The sequence below is a fragment of the Fukomys damarensis genome, unplaced genomic scaffold (assembly GCF_012274545.1).
Source record: "Fukomys damarensis isolate Sample0158 unplaced genomic scaffold, DMR_v1.0_HiC HiC_scaffold_27, whole genome shotgun sequence".
NCBI classification, from domain to species: Eukaryota; Metazoa; Chordata; class Mammalia; order Rodentia; family Bathyergidae; genus Fukomys; species Fukomys damarensis.
The window spans coordinates 31,811,623-31,829,691 of record NW_022900939.1 but is presented as its reverse complement, the minus strand read 5'-3'; the positions used below and the strand labels follow the sequence as shown (position 1 = coordinate 31,829,691).

The 18,069-nt window shown below is 54.4% G+C and overlaps 1 protein-coding gene across 1 annotated transcript in view; it reads left to right on the top strand.

Annotated features, from left to right (window-relative positions):
* Positions 1-3: 3 nt before the first annotated feature.
* Wnk2 (WNK lysine deficient protein kinase 2) overlaps positions 4-18,069 on the top strand; it is a gene marked incomplete at its 5' end in the record, with an annotated part of 115,650 nt that continues 97,584 nt past the window's right edge. Inside the window, one exon of the mRNA XM_010607639.1 lies at positions 4-267. Within this exon, the coding sequence (XP_010605941.1) occupies positions 4-267 (264 nt within the window). The remainder of the gene's footprint in view (positions 268-18,069) is intronic.

The following is an 18,069-nucleotide window of genomic DNA, read 5'->3' as shown; positions in this document are numbered from 1 at the left end:
GACTGCGGCCCGCGGGAAGAGGAGGGGGCGGTGGCCGCGAAGCAGGAGGACGCCGGAGCTACCGAGGCGAAGCCTGAGCCTGGGCGCGCGCGTAAGGATGAGCCTGAAGAGGAAGAGGACGACGAGGATGACCTCAAGGCCGTGGCCACTTCCCTGGACGGCCGCTTCCTCAAGTTCGACATCGAGCTGGGCCGGGGCTCCTTCAAGACTGTCTACAAGGGACTGGACACCGAGACCTGGGTGGAAGTGGCCTGGTGCGAACTGCAGGTGAGGGTGTGCCGCTCCCCAGGAGCATCTGTGGGCCCGTCCTGGCCCAGCATGGGGTCTTAGGCAGGCCTGGGGATGGCGGGGAGGCCGAGTTTGTGTGTTGCCCTCTGTGTGGGTGGCAGGCAGGACCCCTTGGCCGACACGCTGGACGCCTGGTCTGTGTCTCTGCACAGGTGGGATTTGTTAGCTTGCTCGTTCCCCTGCGGTCAAGGCTTGGATGTGTTGTGTAAATGTGCCCACTGTGGGAGGGCGCTGTCGGCCCTGCTCCTTGTAGCGTCCTCATAACCCACTTTACTGATCAGTAGAGCTGAGACGCAGTGTGGGGCTTCAGGGCCTGTTTCCTAGGGGGATTTGGCAGCTCCCTGCTTCCTTTAAATTAGCACCTTCCCTATCCTGCGGAGTGTGGATTGTGGCAGCTATGAGTGCTATCCGGGGGCTTCCTCAGGCTCAGAGGTCTGACCTGAGGCCACTGGGACCACTGGGAAAGGCTTAGAAGCCCTGTCCGTAGCCTTTTGGTTCTCTCAGAGCTCTGGATGTGTGAGAGATCTTAAAGCTAAGTCATCCAAATGCCCCTGCATTTCCCCCTTCCTTTCCTCCTCCTCCCCGGATGCAGAGGCTCTGGGCATGCATTTTCCATAACCTTGCCCTATGTTGGCTGTGTCGGCTGGGGCCCTGGGAGATTATATAAACGGCAACCCTAGCCGTCCTAGGCCAGCCATGGAAGGGGAGGCAGTGCTTGTCACAGGGGTGTTTACAGGTCCTCCCTGGCTGGGAGGGGGCAGCTGTCAGGCAGGGGCTGGCCTTGGAGCACTGGCTGGAGGTGTAAGCCTACCCGCTGGCCTGTAAAGTTAGCCATCCTTCCAGGGCTGACGCGGACCAACAGGCCAGGGCAAGCTGGGTGCCAGGGCCGTGGCCACACTGCAGGACGCCTGCGTTTTTGGCCCAGAAATGGGATTCAGTTGCTGTGTTCTCCAGCCTGTGCAGGGTGAACTGTGTGTGTGTGTTCAGGCCACGATAATGTGTGGGTGTCAGGCTGTTGTCAGCCCTTATAGTAGGACAAAGAACCCTGGAAGTCTTGCCTTCCCACTGCCCCTTGGGTCTGCCATAGAAATGTGACTGCATAACCTAGGCCAGGGGCGTCCTTTGGGGTTTTTCAGGAGGGGCCGAGGAGCTCTCCTCCCTCTTGCCCTGAAGGTTCCAGAGCTTTGCCCAGAGGTAGCTTATATGGCACAGAGAGCGCAGGTGGGTGCGGCAGGGTCTGTGGCTTGCTACCGAAGGTGGGGGAGGGCTCTGTGAAGCCACGGCATGGGCTTTGGCCGCCCACCTTCCTGCTCTTGCCAGATGACCAGCGTGGCTCTCTGAGCAGCCGGGCACCGCTGTTGCAGAGTGCCACCGTGGGTGGAGGATCAAACAGAGGGGCTGCAGCAGGCTTGATGTGAGTTAGACCTCTGCAGCTTAAGCCTGCTGATCTGGCAGAGGAACCGCAAGCGCATGTGACTTTCAGAGCTTGTTAATTCTCCTTCCCTTTAAGGCAAGGCCAGCAGTCTGTGTCTGCCCATGTGGTGGGCAGGGCAGTAGGGGGTGGGGCTTGGCTTCTGTCCAGGGGTCTTTTGCTCCTTGGCTGTAGATAGGAGTGGGAAGGCTGGGGTAGCTTTGGGACCGTACTGCTGTTACTTCCTTGGGACTTAATGAGGCCCCCTAGACCATGGGGAAACTGTCTCCATATCTCTGAGAGATACTGCCATGCTCACCAGAGGCTGATTTGCATCCTTTGGGGTCACCACCCTCTGCCTGGGCCAGTCTGGGAAAGTTTTACATGACAGAGGTCTGGATAAGCTTAGAGGAGCCCCCCTTGCTGAGAACCTACTGTGTGCCAGGCCTGTGTTGGGAGCCTCCTCATCACTAGCCGTGGAGAGACCCCCAAGGTCATAGCGAGGAGATGGCAGGGACATTTGGGGATTAAGGGAGGAGACACTGTCCTTATGTGGAGAGAGCTTGCCAACTTTGTGCAGAGTCATGGGAGAGGCAACCTTTTGGTGTCCAGGATGTGGGCAGGGCCGAGTAGGGTGGGGTGGGGAGCAGGGATCCTGCCTGCAGTAGGCTCCCTAGATCAGGTCAAGGTTGGGGGAGTGGGATTCCTCCAGGAGAAGGGGCACAGGGTCAGGCCTCGCCTACTACCATGCTGCAGAGAAGCGGCCCTGCTCTGGAAGAGTGATAGGTGGACATTCCTTTATCAGGCGCGTGATTGGCTGACCGTGTTCCCGAGGAGGCGCCGCCTTATTTTTTAGCACTGAGGATGGGGTCCTGAGAGTCTGGATTTACTTGTGGAGGAGGGAAGGTCTGTTGGGGTATTGCCTTTAGCCAGGGGAGTGTCATGGAATCCTCGCTGCCTGGCCTCTCCGTTGTTCCCCTCTTCCCGATACCCAGGGTGCCTCAGCATGGTGTGGCCTCCCTCTGTTTATTCAGGTGCTTGCTGGTGGCTGTTCTTCCTGCCTATGGTGAGCAGGGGGCTTGTGGGCCCTGAGACCTCCCTGGAGAACAGCGAGATGCATTGCCTGCTGGCTCTTTCCAGGGTTCCCTGCCAAGGGGCAGACACACTTCCATTGTGGACCTAGGGAGTGTGGTTTAGGGGACATCTGATTTCCCTCAGTGACTTCGTGTTGAAAGACTGTTGTGGGGAAAACAGTATGTGCTTATCTCATATCCAAGGGCAGCAGGATGCCTCACAATCTGAATCTCCAGATATCCAAAGCTGAAACTTGAACTGTTTTTTTGGTGGGGGAGGAGGAGGTGACCATTTAAAAATACTGCGCTTCTGTCATTTGTCTTTTGAATGAGTTTTTATTCCAGCGTGTTACAGCAACAGCAGACATAAAAATGCCCCAGAATGCCACCTGCCCTCCCCTTCTCTCCCCTCTCCCACGTTCCTGTGGTTGTCCTTGGCCAGCTTTGGTGCTGCACAGACCCCTCCATCAGCATGTGAGACGGCTTAGCATCCCCTGTCCCTTTTGGGAGTGGTCATCTACCTGCCGTGGTACACCTGGATGCTCTGGGAGGCAGTTCTGGGTCCTGTTTGGGCATCCACCTCATCTGCAAAGCCCAGTGCGAGGCTGAGACACATGCTTGGCATGTCATAGCCACAGCACAGGGATCATGGGGGTACCCAGCTTGGTGTGGCCACAGTAAAGTGATGAGAGGTATGTGGTGTGGCACCGTGCCACCTCTTGCTCGACTCCCTCCCTGGTCCTCTGTTTTTGGTGTTGAGCTTCTCTGTTTTCCGTGTTGAGCTTCTATGTTTTCCTTGTTTTTCTGGCTACCTAGGTGGCTAGACTGATGCTGTTTCTTGTGACTCAGAGCTCCCCTTCCCTCTAAGGTCCACCAGTCCCTGAGAACATGACCCCCAGAACCCAAGTGTTTGTCAGGGGATGCTGTCAGGGACAGCTTTTTAGCCTTTTCTGCTCCTGCTGTGTCTTTCCAGGGGACCTGGAAGGGGGCGTTTTTCACTCCCGTGTTTATACACTCCCTGTCATTGTCCTCTGTCAGAGAATCCCCAGTCCCAGGCGCTCATGCCACTGCCTCCTACAGAAGGCTACTCTGTGCTGCCATTGCGGTGTTGGAACCTGTGTCTCTGAGGTGGTTGTGGAGGCCTTGTGTGGGCTGTGTGTCACCTGTCTGTGACTGTTGGCTCCACAGAGCAGTATGAGTCCTAAAGAGGCTGGAGAAGTGGGTGCTTCTCCTCCCAGCCTTGCCTGAGCCTGGCTGGGCAGGAATGCAGGGAAGCAGGTCCCTGGTGGACAGATCATGACAAGGATTCTTCTGCTGTGCTGTGCGATGGTGGTGGTGGTGATGGCAGCTCAGAGAGCTCATGTGCCCCAGCAGGAGATCGCAGTGTGCCCTCTGTCTTCCTGTTTAGGAATGGGTGACACCCTTGGAGGCTCTCCGGAATGTGGCTGTGCCCTCACTGTCCACAGACGGTGACCACTAAATGTTCTGCAGTCTTTCCCACAGCCCCACCATTGTCTGTGTGCCCACCTTACCTTGCAGGTGGGGTAGGGAGGCCATCTGCACCTCCCAGGGCACTTGATGGTCTCACAGACCCAGCTGTTGCCCCGTCTGCTTCCTTCCACCTTGTTGATGTGCGGAGGGTGTTGAAGGAGGGGCCACCATCCCTCACCAGAGGAACCCATGGTGTTCACTCCCTCGAAGGTATGGGACACCCTGAGAAGGCCCAGCCTGACTTAGCTGCTGGTCTCTCTGCCTTTTCTCTTTTAAAGTTCCCAAAGTGCTGAGTTTGCTGGGGGAGCTGTGCTCTGAAGTTTGGTCCATGCTGACCTACTGTGCCTGTGGTTTCGTTGGTGAGAAGGGTTGGTGCAAGCAGTCTGGATGGCCTGTGGGGATGGCTGCCCCCACACTCCAGAGTCTCCCCTTGCCCCCAAGGTGCAAGTGGTCAGCTCGAGCTGCTGCTTTCGGTGGGGTGGGGGCATAGGGAGGTTAGGTACTGCAGCTCATTCCCTGTTGGAAGCAGGTGCTCTGTAGTCGAGCATATGCCTTTGGGGCTGTCCTTGGAGGCCCCGGTGCTCCGACGTAGCTCGGTAAGCCAGATGCAGGGCCACATCACTGTGTGACTCAGAGCATGGCTATGTTGCCCTTCTGAGTCCTGAGGAGACCTCAGACCTCTCACAATGAGGGGCAAAGCAGCATGCACAGCCCGTTTGACGTGCTGGCCCTGAGACCTGGGCGGAACCAGCTCCAGAACTCCGTGGTAACAACGTGTCCGTGTCCATGAGCCCCACTGAGCCCCGGGTGTGTCCAGGCAGTTGAGCTCTGCATCCATTACTTGCCTGAGGTCAGACACAGCAGAATAGCCAGGGGATGAAACTCAGGCCCCAGTAACCAAGATATGGTCACAGCATGTCAGACAGGCCAGGCCCGGGGGACTACAACTCAGCTTTCAGAGAGGAGGCCAAGGCAGTGTGTGACAGGCCTGGGCCTCTGCTCGAAACACCCAGGCTTTTGGGCCTGGGCCAGGTAATAGCTGTGTCAGCTTTGAGCTCCTGGGAGCAGGAGAGGGCCCGGGCCAGCCCAACCACTTGGTCACTGAGAGGGTGGGGCAGGTCCTGAAGCTCTGTCCCCAGCCTGCTTTGTAATCTCCAGGGAGCAGGTGGGGACATACTCCAAGGTGGGGTAAAACTTTGTGAATGAACTAGTAGTCAGAAGATAACATCAAGACAAGATTAGAGAGCCAGTGTTCTGGAAGGTTCTAAAGGCCAGGCCCATGTCCAGTGGGCGTTTGTTGAGCCTGCCTCTAGTTCTAGGCCTGCCCTCAGGCCACAGTGAGCAGGGTAGGTCATGACCCCAGGAAATAGTGGATGAGAGGCATGGAAACCTGCCAGTGGGTATTTAGAAGAAGGCCCATGTGGACAGGGGGTAGAGGAGAGCTGTGTGAGGTCCTGAGTCTGGAGCCATCCTGGTGTGGAGAAGCACTCCACGGGCAGTGGGGGACTTCAGAGCAGCCACATGGAGGGAGGCTTGTACGTGTGGCTGGGACTCAGCTTCTCTGAGTCTGGAGCCATGTTGGGGGTTCTGAGCAGAGGTGGGGTGAGTACAGACTGAAGCTTTGATGGGGTTCCCCTGTCTGCCCTAGGGGCAATTGGGGGACAAGGATCAGACAGGGACTCAAGGCCACTGTTAGCATCCAGGTCAGACACAAAAGGGCCCCACCTGGGGGCTGGAGAGAAGGGGGCGGGAATCTGGATACATCTGAAGGCAGAGAGCACAGGATTTGATGAATTTTGGATGTGAAGGGAGAGAAGTCAGAGTTGGGGTGATGGCGAGGTTCAGGGCTGGCAGGATGCTGAGGCCAAGGCGGGTACAGGCAGTGCAGATTTGGGAGAGGGGCCAGCCTTGGTTCAGAGCATATTTAGATTTAACTAGAACATTCTGCAGACTGCTGTGGGTGGTCCTTGTGAGCAGCAGGGTCTCCGAGGCAGACCTCTGGGAGCCCATGTAGACAGCCCAGTAGCACAGGGGCTGAGACTGAGCCTTAGGGGAGCTGAGCCTCATGTCACCCAAGAGGGAGGGACCCTTGAGGGAATTACAAAATGCAGAAGTGTTTCAAAATATGATTCATACAGGTGGGAAGCAGATTCCAGGAACCTTCCTTCCCAAGTCATCTTTTCCTGCCCTCTGTGCCTTGTGGCCACAGCAGTTCTATAAGGGCTCTCTCTTCGGCTTGTCCCAAGCCTGCCACCCACCATCCAGAAAGCTCACAGTTGCTCAGTTCATGGTTCTTCTTGGGGCTTGTGGCTGGAATCTGGCTTCTGGCCACTGTTGGATGATGCCCAAGGTGATGGCTCGGGGCTCCAGGTTATTGCTTCGATGGAGGAGAATTTAACCCACTGCAGCAGAGGTCTAGGCTGTGTGTCTGGGTCTCCTCTGTGGCCCAGACTCGTGCAGTGGCTGTGGTGAAATGGTAGTCTTCCCGCAGTGGTGGGAAAGGAAGTTGGGAGACTTACAGTCAGGCAGGAACTCCCACCGTAGATCCTGGCCATCCGGTTTCTGCCCACACAAACACACAGAGGGAGGAGGCGTGCTGCACTATCTGTGGGTGGTACTGGAAAGTCTGCTTTTGTGAGCCTTGGTTTACCTATTTGTGCAGTGGGGATGATGGCATGAGGACATGGTGGGCCTACAAGGCTTCTCACTTCACACAAAAACAGCGGCTGTCAGCACAGAAGGTGGGAAGTAGGGAGCCAGTTGAACCTGGGGGGCAGGGAGGAGGCTGAGAGACTTGTGTCCTGGCTGGTGTGATGGCTCCCAGGCAGCAGAGCCTTCTTTGAGCACCTGGGATGCTGTTTTCTTATCATTTGAGTTGCAGATAAGAAAAAGGTTTGAATGTGGCAGCTGAAATTTTTGAAAAGCAAGTTAGGATCTGCCTGTGACCATTGACAATCTAGGGCTGTGCTTTGGGGGAATCCTGTCTGGGAGGAGGTCTGAGAGGACAGGATGGTGGAGTTTGACAACCTGAAGATTGTTGCGAGTTTTCCAGCTTCCAGGAGTTTTCAGTCTGGTTCTGTTCTGAGAGGGCTGAATTCTGAGGATTTCCTGGAATATTTCATTACTACCTCTAGGTTAAGTTAGCTTGCATTAAATATTAGATTTCGGGGGTGGGTGGGTGGAGGGAAGGGATAAAAGTGAATAAGAGGGTGATACTGATGGAAGATAGACAAATGAATAGAAGAGAGTAGGGTCCAAAAACAGACCCAGACCAGGAAAGTCAACTGATTTTTTTCATGAAAGAACTGAAATATTTCATTGGAGCAAAGGTAGCCTTTTCAACAAATGGAGCTGGAACAAACATGCAAAAAAACAGGTCTAAGGCTGAGAGTGTAGCTTAGGGGTAGAGCACTTGCAAATATGTTCGATGCCCTGGGTTTGATCCCTAGTACTTAAAAAAAAACCCAAACAAATAAATAAATAAATAAAAGGAAAAACAAATCCTAGACCTTATATACTTCACAAAGACTCACTCAAATGGATTAAAATTATAAAACTCTTATAAGCTAATATAAGAGAAAACCTGGCTGATCTTGGGCTCGGTGATGACTTTTTAGCTATAATACCAGGGTACAATCCATGGGGAAAAAATTGTTAAACTGGACTCTATTAAAACTTATCTATGAGAGATACTGTCAAAAGGAGAGGTCTAGCCGGGCATGGTGGTGCACACCTGTAATCCCAGCACTCAGGAGGCTGAGGCAGGAGAATCACTGTGAGTTCAAGACCAGCCTGGGCTACATAGTGAGTTCCAGGCCAGTCTCAACTACATAGTGAGGCCCTGTCCTCAAAAAAAAAGAAAGAAAAAAAGAAAAAAGGAGAAGTCCAGCCATAGATTGGGAGAAAATCTTTGTACAAGACATATCAGATAATTCTTATCCAAAAGACACAGAGGGTGGGCATGGTGGTGCAGGCCTGTAATCCCAGCACTAAGGAGGCTGAAGCAGGAGGATCGCTGTGTTCGAGACCAGCCTGGGCTACACAGTGAATTCCAGGTCAGTCTCAACTACATAGTGAGACCCTGTCTCAAAAAACCAAAACCAAACCAAAACAAAACAACAACCAGATTTTATTTAAGCATTTACTGTATTGTTCTATCACACCTCATGTAATATTAGACTTGAGTTTTTTTTGTTTTGTTTTGTTTTTTGGTACCGGGGATCGAACTTGGGACCCTGTGCTCGCGAGGCAGGCGGCGGAACCTCTGGGCTAATCCCTGGCCCTACAACCAGATTTTAAAAAGTAGGCCTAAGATGTGAACAGGAAGACACCTCCCCAAAGACAGTATCCAGATGGCCAGTAGAATATGAAAAGCTTCTTAACATCGTATGTCACCAGGGAAAAGCAAATTAAAAAAACACTGAGATACCACTAGGCCTCTGTTAGAATGGTCAAAATCCAGAAGACGGACAATAACAAATGCTGGTGAGTATGTGGACGAAGAAGATCTCCCATCTGTTCTTGGTGGGCATGCAAAATAGCAGGGCCATTCAGAAGCCTGTAGTGAATTTCTTACAAAACAAACAAAACCCCCAACCACATTCTTACTGTACAATCCAGCAGTCTCACTCGTTGGTATTTATGCAGACATGAAACATTGAAAATATGTCCACACAAAAGCCTACACATGGATGTTTATAGCAGCTTTATTCATAATTGTCAAAACTTGGAAGCAACCAAGATGGTCTTCAGAAGATGAACGACCACATAAACTATGGAATATCCGGACAATGGAAGGTTAGTTAACACTAAAAAGAATGGGGCTTTCGACAATGAAGAGACACAGAGAAATTTTAAATGCATTTGACTCTGTGAAAGGAGCCAGTGCAAAGAGCACGCAGATTGTATGGCTACAACTAGATGACATTCTGTAGTGAAAGCAATAGAAAGATTTGGATCCCAGGGGCTAGGGTGAGGGGGTGAATAGTTGGAGCACAGGGGATGAAGCTATTCTGTATAATATAGGGGGGCTACGCATCATTTTCATTTGTCTGAACCCAAAGAAAGTGCAATACCCAGAGCGAGCCCTAACGTAAACTGTGGACTTTACATGTCTGTTCTGGCTCACTGATTGTGATGAATGTCCCACCTCAGTGCATGCCAGGAACCATAGGGGCGACTGTGTGCAGAGCCTAGGGAACTTTGTACTGCCTGCTCCAGCCTTCCATAGACCAACATCTTCTCTACAGAGTAGTGGATTAATTAAAAAAAGAAAAAAAAATACCCAGCTACATGTATGAAGTTTCTAGTGGGGGGGCAATAATTGATTCACGTGAATACAACTGCTTTCATTTTTGCATATGACCTTCCAGTTCACGTTCATACACACACCTTTCAGAAATACAGCTGTGATCATAGAGTGTCAGAGCTTTTAAGAAATCAATCTTTTTATTTCTAGAGTGTCTTTCAAAGCCCTTGGGAGGGAAGGCTAGGGTTCTGGGTTTACCCTTGCTCTTGTTTTCTTTCTCTTGCCTTTTCAAAGAGGCCTATTGGGGAGGCAGGGACAGGGCTGGGCAGGCAGGGTGGCCTTGGTCAGGGGCTCCCTGAGTGCCTGCTGAGTTCCTGCCTTCAAGGAAATGTCAGGTGGCTCGGGCGGGTGGTCCCTGAGACCCTGGGCTTGCTGGCCCCGCAGCAGGTGGTGGCCCAGGCCCTAGACCCACAGGACACCAAGGTGTCAGCCAAGGGCCAGAAGGGAAGGTCGGAAGCTCTGCTTTGATGAGGACTTTCTTGAGGGCTGATACCCCTGTGTGAGCCCCTGGATCTTGGACTGTATTTGTAGAGAGGGGAAAGGAGGCTCTGAGGGGCAGCTCACATCCAGGGATGCGTGGCAAAGCTGTGCCTGCTGGCATGGTCCACGGCCTCCCCTTCATGCTGCTGGGCCCCAGCTGTGTTGTCAGAGTGGCCACGGAAAGAGACCTGTCTCCAGACAGGTTCGGGAGGTGCAGGGCCAGGCTGCATCCCCGATGTGGAATTTTCAGTCTTTAAAATGCCCTCTGCGTTGCGGGGCTCCGGGATGGGGTGGAGAGTATGGGGTGTCCTCTGCGGTTGTTGTTCCTTGTACAAGTGTCTTGGGGAGCAGGACGGACTCTGAGGAGGGCATGTCGGTGGAGGATTGCTGTAGTTAAGACATTCCCGTTGTCCTTCTGGGTGACACTGCAAAAAATGCAGTGTCCTGTGCCAGCAGTGCTGCTGCTCTTGGCAGTGTTGGGAGCTGGGCATGGAAAGTGGTCTTGCCCCTGGAACCACCTGTCTCAGGTCAGAAGCTGCCCTGGAAGGACCCCCTCCCTCCAGTGTCCTCTCTCTTCCAGGCCTGAGTGTATTTGTGCGTGGCAGATAGGCTGGAAGGATTCTTAGCCTTGAGCCGACTGTGGTGAGCAGTGCCAGCCTTTGGGTATACCCAGAATCTGAAATCTGGAGATGGCTAAGGGCCCTAGAGGCAGCTCAGCAGGATCAGTAGGGACGTGGGACTCTCTTTTTCTTAAACTCTCTTCACCTATGTTGGCAGTTTGTTTCTAGTCTTGCTTCTTGCCTCATAATGGCCAGAGGACTGCTGCAGCTCCAGTCATCATAACCACATTTGAAAGGGGAGATCAGGAAACAATTGGTTGGATGGGAGCCTACAGCCACAAGGCCCATTTCTCAAATGGCTCCATCCATGTTTTAGTCCATAGGGAAACTATTAACCAGAGATCTTGTTTGATTAGCATGGGATCCTAGGGCCTTCCCAGTTGCAGGTGTATCTGGGAAAGGCTTGATTGGCATAAATGATTTCCATCTGTTCCATGGGGCTGGGCACCTGTGGGCCCTGCTGCTTGGCCTCTCCCTCCTGTATGTCCTGATTTTCCACTCCCCACTTGCTGTCTGGCAGTGGTCCTGTTGCCATTTCCCTGAAACGTTTTATTTTGTAAACTTCAACCAACAGAAAAGTTGGCATTACCCTGTGTTACGAGTACCTTGCTCTGTCTCCCCTGCAGCAGCGTCTCTGTGTACGTGTGTGTTCTGACCCACTTCTGATTTCCCCTTGAGTGCTGTAGCAAGTGTCTCCTGGCAGGAACAAGGACGTGTCCCCAGAGCCACAATGCAGGGCCACACCCTGTCTGCCTGAGTGGGTCCTGTGAGCTGTGTCTGGTGAGGACACATATGCAGCCTGGATGTCTGTGTGGTTTCCCTGTTTGGGTCTAAGGTCCAATCCAGGTTGGTGTTGTATCTGGTTGTCATGTCTGTGTATCTGATGGGCCCTCCGCTGGTTTATTGGTGTTGCTTTTTAACCTTTGGGTCTGACTTTCTGAGGGCTTGGATTGGTGGTCTGTGCCCTGGGACCTGGGTCTATCTGGTGCTTCCAGGTGCTGTGCTGTGCTGCCATCACTGGGTCTGCTCTGTGCTCTGGAGCAGAGCAGCTCCGGGGAGCGTCCCTGCCATCTTCCCCTTGCTGAGGAGGAAGCAGAGTGTCTGTACCCTTGGTCTATGCCAGAGCAGGGACAGAGCAAGCTGAGGAAGCTAGATTCATGCTCTGGCTGTCCTGGGCTTAGGGCCACCTGCCTCTTCCTCCCTGAACCCCAAACTGCACCCCTGTTTTAAGTTGAGTCACTGGTGCTGCTAAGACTGAGGGTCTGCTTGGGGTCCTCCAGATTGCTGGTTGAAATACACTGGCTGGGAGTTGCACTGCACCTGTCCTCTGGCTCTGAGTGGGGCCCTGGCCTCCTCAGTCCTTACAGGGTGTCCTGTGCACCCACAGGGGTAAAAAGGAGGTCTGGGTTCCCCCACCTGCTGGCCCTGGACCTGCTTCATCAAAGGGGTGAGTGTTGGCATTGGGTTCCATGTGGACAAAAAGGAACAGCTGCCACTAAAGGCTGTTTTAGGGAAGGCAACACGATTCGCCCCCAAACCTGATGCGGGAGCAATGATTCTGACTCTCCTTCCTCTGACACGGCTTTCCTTTCTGGTCTAGACTTGTCCTGTTTGTTTTTATATTCTGCGTGTCTCCCTTAACGTGTGTGGTAATGGTGAATCCCCAGACCACCGTAGGCCCTCTGTCCACACATAGCCTACCCAGCAGCCTCAGGCCTGCCCATTATGATGTGTGTTGGGCCTGGGCCAGCCCTGTCTGCCATCCTCTCGCTGGAGGGCCCCAGGTGGGCAAGGGCCTGGCTTAGCCCTCACCTGGACTCCTGCACACCTTCAGGCAGGGCCAGGGCTGGCTGTCCTGTATGGGCCTGCCACACGGGGCAAGTCCCCTCTCGCTCCATGGGGTGCAGCTTCTCAGCTGGGCACCCAGGCTTCCTAGATGGTAGCTGATGCCTGAGGATTTCAGAGCTGCCCCCTGCAATCTGTGGTCCTGTGCCGTGTTAGTGATGGGCCTAATATAACTACAGAGCTTTCTGGTTGTCCCTCAGTGAGGGTCGCTGGCTGCTGCTGAACCACCCTGGAGATGACCAGACTGGAGGAAGATGTCAGCAGCTGAGCGGCCTTCTCCTGGCCGGGCGCAGTTTCTGCTGTGTGCAGGGCTACACAGTTCCTGTGGGTATAATGAGCACTGTGGGGGTCTCTGCCAGTCTGCAGGTCACCTCAGCTGGGACATCAGGAGGAAGTGTTAGCCGTGGCTCCCCTCCTCTAGGGGACATGACGGCTCATCCTAGGTGGGGTATGGCTTTTGTTTTTCTGGACACTCAGGGACAGTGACTTTGTGCACAGCCTCCTTGCCAGCGAATGTGTAGTTGCAGGGACCCTCTGTCCACACAGATGCCACATGTGCCTGGCTTACTGTGCTGGTCTTACTGTCCTTCTCTCCATGAATGGCTCAGGCTAGGGTGGAGTTGGAGTCTGTGCCAGTCCCCTGCTCGCCCTACATAGGGATCTTGTGCCGGTCCTCAGCTCTTGTCACTTCCTTTATGTGGCATGGCTCATGGGTGCAGAGCCAGGGTCTCTATGTGGCTGCTAGTCCTAGACACCATATCCTGGTAGGGTAGGCTCTGAGGCTGGGGACAGGCTGCCCTGCAGGAGCCTCACTTCTCCCCTTTGTAAGGAGTGTTTGAGACCCTGCTCACCTGCACCTCCCCCTGCTCTGGGAAGAGCCTGCTTGGCTGGAGACTGTCCTGTCTGAAATGGCCTGTCAGGCTCTGTAAATATTTGATGATGGCAATGATAGAGAGACAAAGGAGTGCTCTGTTCACAGCAGGGAACGAGATGGTGACATTGGAACGTCCCTGGCCCTGCTGTTGCTTTCCTGAGAGGTTAATAGGTTTTCAGGCAGCCCTTTGTGTCTGCTTTCCAAGTGCCAGGGCAGAACCCTCGGGCGTGGTAGGGCCAAGCAGGAGTCCACTGCCAACTTCCTACCTGGGAACCATGCCGGGCCAAGGCCACGCTGGGGTCTTACCCTTCTCACTTGCCCTGGCACAAGGTGGGCTTTGGAGGTGAGGTCTGTCCTTGATATGGCACAAGCCTTGGCAGTCCACAGAGCACTCAGCGCCCTGTGGCACCCTCAGCCCAGATGCTTTGTTCCATCATTCTGAGCTTCCCATTGCAGCTGTGTGAGTGTGTGTGTGTGTGTGTGTGTGTGTGTGTGTGTGTGTTTCCTCAGGCCTCTACCAGGCTCTGTGCACACGTGAGTGTGCCTGTGTGGGCTTTGTGCTTCACTTGCTAGGGATCAGCCCGCCCTGCAGGCGCTTCCATGGGAACAGCAAGCCCTTTTGAGGAGGCCTGGCGGAGGGGCTGCCTGACCTGTGGGCCAAAATGTTTCTGCTCTGGTTTCTCTCATGTGGTAGAGACTGAATCAGGGGAGCTGAAGAGTGATTATTAATGGTCACTGCGGCAGGCTAGTCCTCCTTGCTGCCTGTGAGGTTGGCATGGAGCTTCTGTAAGTTTGGAGATTTCAGGTGTGTTAGTTACTTTTCTCTTATTGCTGAGACAAAATATGCAACACCCAAAGTTAGAGGGGAAGGGGATTCTGCTAGCTCAGTTTGTAGAGGTTTCAGTCCACAATTGGTGAGCTCCAAGGCAGGGTGGCAGAGGAAGGCAGCAAAAGCAACAAGAGATCTTAACAGTCTTTCTGACCCTTTTATCCCACCCACACTACTGGGATTAGGGCGGTGCCAAACCAATCACTCACAAGGTTTAGTAACCACAGGTCCTTAATCCCAGCATCTCACACTCTAAATTCAGCCCTGCTTTACAACTGCATGAGGATTTGGGGGGGCGTCCAGACTCAGACCATAACGCCAGGACACATGCAGGTGGTGGCCGCCAGACACTCACGTTGAAGGGCTGGGGCTGGAATGGGTGGGGATTCCTGTAGGGAGCATTGCCCTTCTTCCTTGGAGAACCGATGGTGGCGGATAGTGTGGGGAAACTGTGGGAAGGGGATGATGTTTCCTTCTTTTATTGAAAGAAAGAAAATGCAAGTTAAAGCCCCTTGGCTGTATGTGGCTATGGAGAAGGTGAAAAGAGTGCACTGAGGGGCGTGGGCCCTAGGGATAGAATAAGGAAAGTGCCCATGTCCTCGTCCCCTGAACTGTCCACATGACACTGTACACAGCCTCTGCAGGTGAGATCGAGTTAAGGAACTTGAGACCGGGGGCTTGTCCTGCACACGCAGCAGACCAGACATCATTCTCAGGGTCCTCATAAGTGCAAGGCAGCAGGGTTGGTGTCAGAGAAGGGGACAGGGCTGTGGAAGATGGCGTAAGGAGCAGGGATATGTGGACTTGGTGCCTCTGGAACTGGAGAGGTCTGAGAAGGACTTCTTCCAGTGCCCTGGGGAACCTGCCCTGCCCACTCTTGGCCTCTCAGGTTGTAGCCTCCGGAACTGAGTGAATGATTGAGCATCGTCATGAGCCCAGTTTGTAGTGAATGCTCCCTCGGCCAGATCGTGTGGCTGGATGTTGCCCCTGCTGTCCAGCTGTGAAGCCCAGTGGATACCTAGCAGAGGAGAAATGCTTGGAGGGCTCCCTGTGCAGGGCCTGGAGCCACGTGGGCCCCAGGACAGAGCCTTGGGATGGCAGGCTGAAGAGGCGGCTGTCCTGGTGAGTGCAGAGAGGAGCAGCTGAGAGTGTGAGGCCTCATGCAGAATATCCGAACTGCCTTCTTTGCCAGTGGGTACTAGGGAGCCCTTGAAAGCTCTTGGGGGATAGTGTATGAAAATAGTTTAGGGATGTAGCTGTGATAGTAATATACAAGGTGCTGGGAGTGGGAGAGGCAGAGGCAGAGAGAGACCCCATTTCTCCCTCCACAGAAGCTGGGTGCTCTGCTCACCTTTCTGATGGGGGAGGTAAATAGAGGGGGCAGAAGAGAAGCCCCGTGGGCTGCATCAGACACAGAGTATATCAGCTCACACTGGGACCTGAGGTGGAGTGGCATCGGAGAGGCAAGGAACCTGAGCAGCTCTCAGACTGGAGACCTAGTGGCCGTGCAAGGCTGAGGTGTGGCTGGGGGTACTTGGAGAACTTGGAGTTCTACCCCCGGTCCCACCCCCTGTGCTACTGGGGATTGAATCCAGGGTCTTTGTACTGAGCCGCACCCTCACCCCTTTTTAAAACAAGGTCTTACTAAATTGCTCTGGCTGGATTTGAACTTGGAATCCTCTTGCTTTAGCTTCCCAGAGTGTTGGGATTACAGGCGTGTGCACCACACCCAGCTCCCAGGTCTCCATTCTAAGCCCCAACTTCCCCTAGCACACTGTCTGGGAAATCTGAGAGGGGCACCTTAGAGGTAAGCTGTGAGCTCCCCGCTGAACCCTCAGGGTCCCGTGTCGCAGAGAGGATGAGGGTGGGTGGTGTGTGGTGCTCTGTGACAGAGGCTGGTGAGGATTCTGTCCCAGTCCTTAGCACCCTGGGGCTCAGGGCAGCTCCAAGGGACAGCTGCGGGCACTAAGAGGGGAAAAGGGTGAGGGATGAGCATGGGGAACTCGGCCAGGCAGGCTTCCGGGCTGTGTGGCCAGTGGGCCTGGAGCGTCTGTTTGCAGGGTCTGCTGGGGCTTGAGGTGGAAGTGAATTTGGACGAGGTGTGCATGCGAGGGGATCAGAGGACGGAGAAATTGGGCCTGCCAGGTGGAGGTCAGAAAGATACTGACACCTGTGGGGACCCTGTATCCCTCTGGCCACCCAGCCACAGATTTTACTGCTGAGCGACGCCCTGCAGCTTTATCAGTTGCCTGGGGAGGTACAGCATGTGTGGCCCAGAGTGCTCTGTGGGGACTTCCCTTCCCAGGGTTGGGGGTACGAAGTGTGTTGAGCCACTTCATCCCCTGGTATTACCAGCAACCCAGGTCAGCCCTGGGCAGGGAAGGATGGCCTTGTGTGTAGGTGGGACCCGTTGTGTGGAAGCCAGTGGTCCATGATGGACTAGGCTTTCCTCAGGCCTTTGTCACCTGGGAAAGCCCCTGAGGGTCACCCCCCAGATTCCCTGTACTCCATCAACCTCCTCCACGCCCCCCTGCGATCCCCCTTTATCCCTCCCAGTTGCCCTCACCTCACTTGCCCCTTTTCTATGTCCACCCCCTCCCTGGCCAGTGTGCTCTCTGTCCCTTTGTCCCTCTTGCCTGTCTGTGTCCCTCTGTCCTCCCTGTGCCCTGTCTGGAGCCTGGTCTCCATAGCAACAGTTGCTGCTGTGGAAGCTGGCGCCTGCGGGGAGCCTCATCCCGTGGGGAAGTATTTTTGGCACTGAGGGATTTTATTTTATCTTTTGTGTTGACGTTTACCAAGTGGCACAGAGCTAGGGTGGCACTGGAGAAGCCTCGTGCTGGGGGCCCCTGGTCCTCTGGGCCTTCCCATGCCGTCTGTGAGGCATGGGGCCTCTGAGTGTGACCTGGATGCTTTTTGGGCAGCAAGTCTTGGGCCCCAGATGTGTTGAGGGCCTGGGCAACCTAAAAATGGATGGATGTGGATGATAAGGAAGCCAGGGAGGGGCTGAGCCACAGCACGACTGGGCCCCAGAAACCATGAGCCTCAGGCCATGATTTTGTGGGATTCTGTCCATGACCCACTTTATGAATGGGGAGATGGGTGCTGCAGAGGGTGGCGCCCACCAGGGTATCAGCATTGCCCCAAGGCTTTCCTGTCTTCTTCCAGGGCCCGTTGGCTTGATCTGTGTGGGGGACAGTGTCCGCCCCCTGAGAGGTCCCATATCTCGGTTTCATGGTAGCCTCTCTGAGCTCCTACTGCTATGGAGGTTTGGTTGATGGGCCAAGAAGGGAAATGGATGCGATACGTGCTTTTGTGTTTCCTGCAGTGACTGCATAGCTGAAGACCGAGGGTGCTGGACACCCTCCCCAACCTCTGTCTACCCTGGCCAAGGTACCAAGGCAAAGTGCTGCTTGCCTGGGCCCCTCTCCTTTCGTGGGGCTCCCAGGAGACTGCAGGTCCACCTGGCTGCCCTCTCTGGCCCCTGGTGGCCGCATGGCTGGTGGAGTGGGTAGGGTGGATCCTGGGAGCCAGTGCTGGCTGGATGTGCCTATACATCCACCTTGCCATGTGCCTCTGCCCTCGGTGCACCGACCTTGCCTATGCCTGTGCCCTTGGCTGGGTGGAAGGCGGTGCTGTGCCCTCCAGGGAGGTGTCCACAGTGCAGGCCCAGGGCCTGCCTTGCCTCCTCGTCTGCCATTTATTTGGGCGAGAGCTGTGGCGGCAACTGGATGTGTTGGAGCCTGGGTGGCAAGAGGCTGGTGTCCAGGGGAGTGGCAAGGAATTGTGCTCTGCCTCAGCCACCCCTGGAAAACTCCAGCTCTTCGCCTGCTGAGTGAGGAGGACTTGAGGC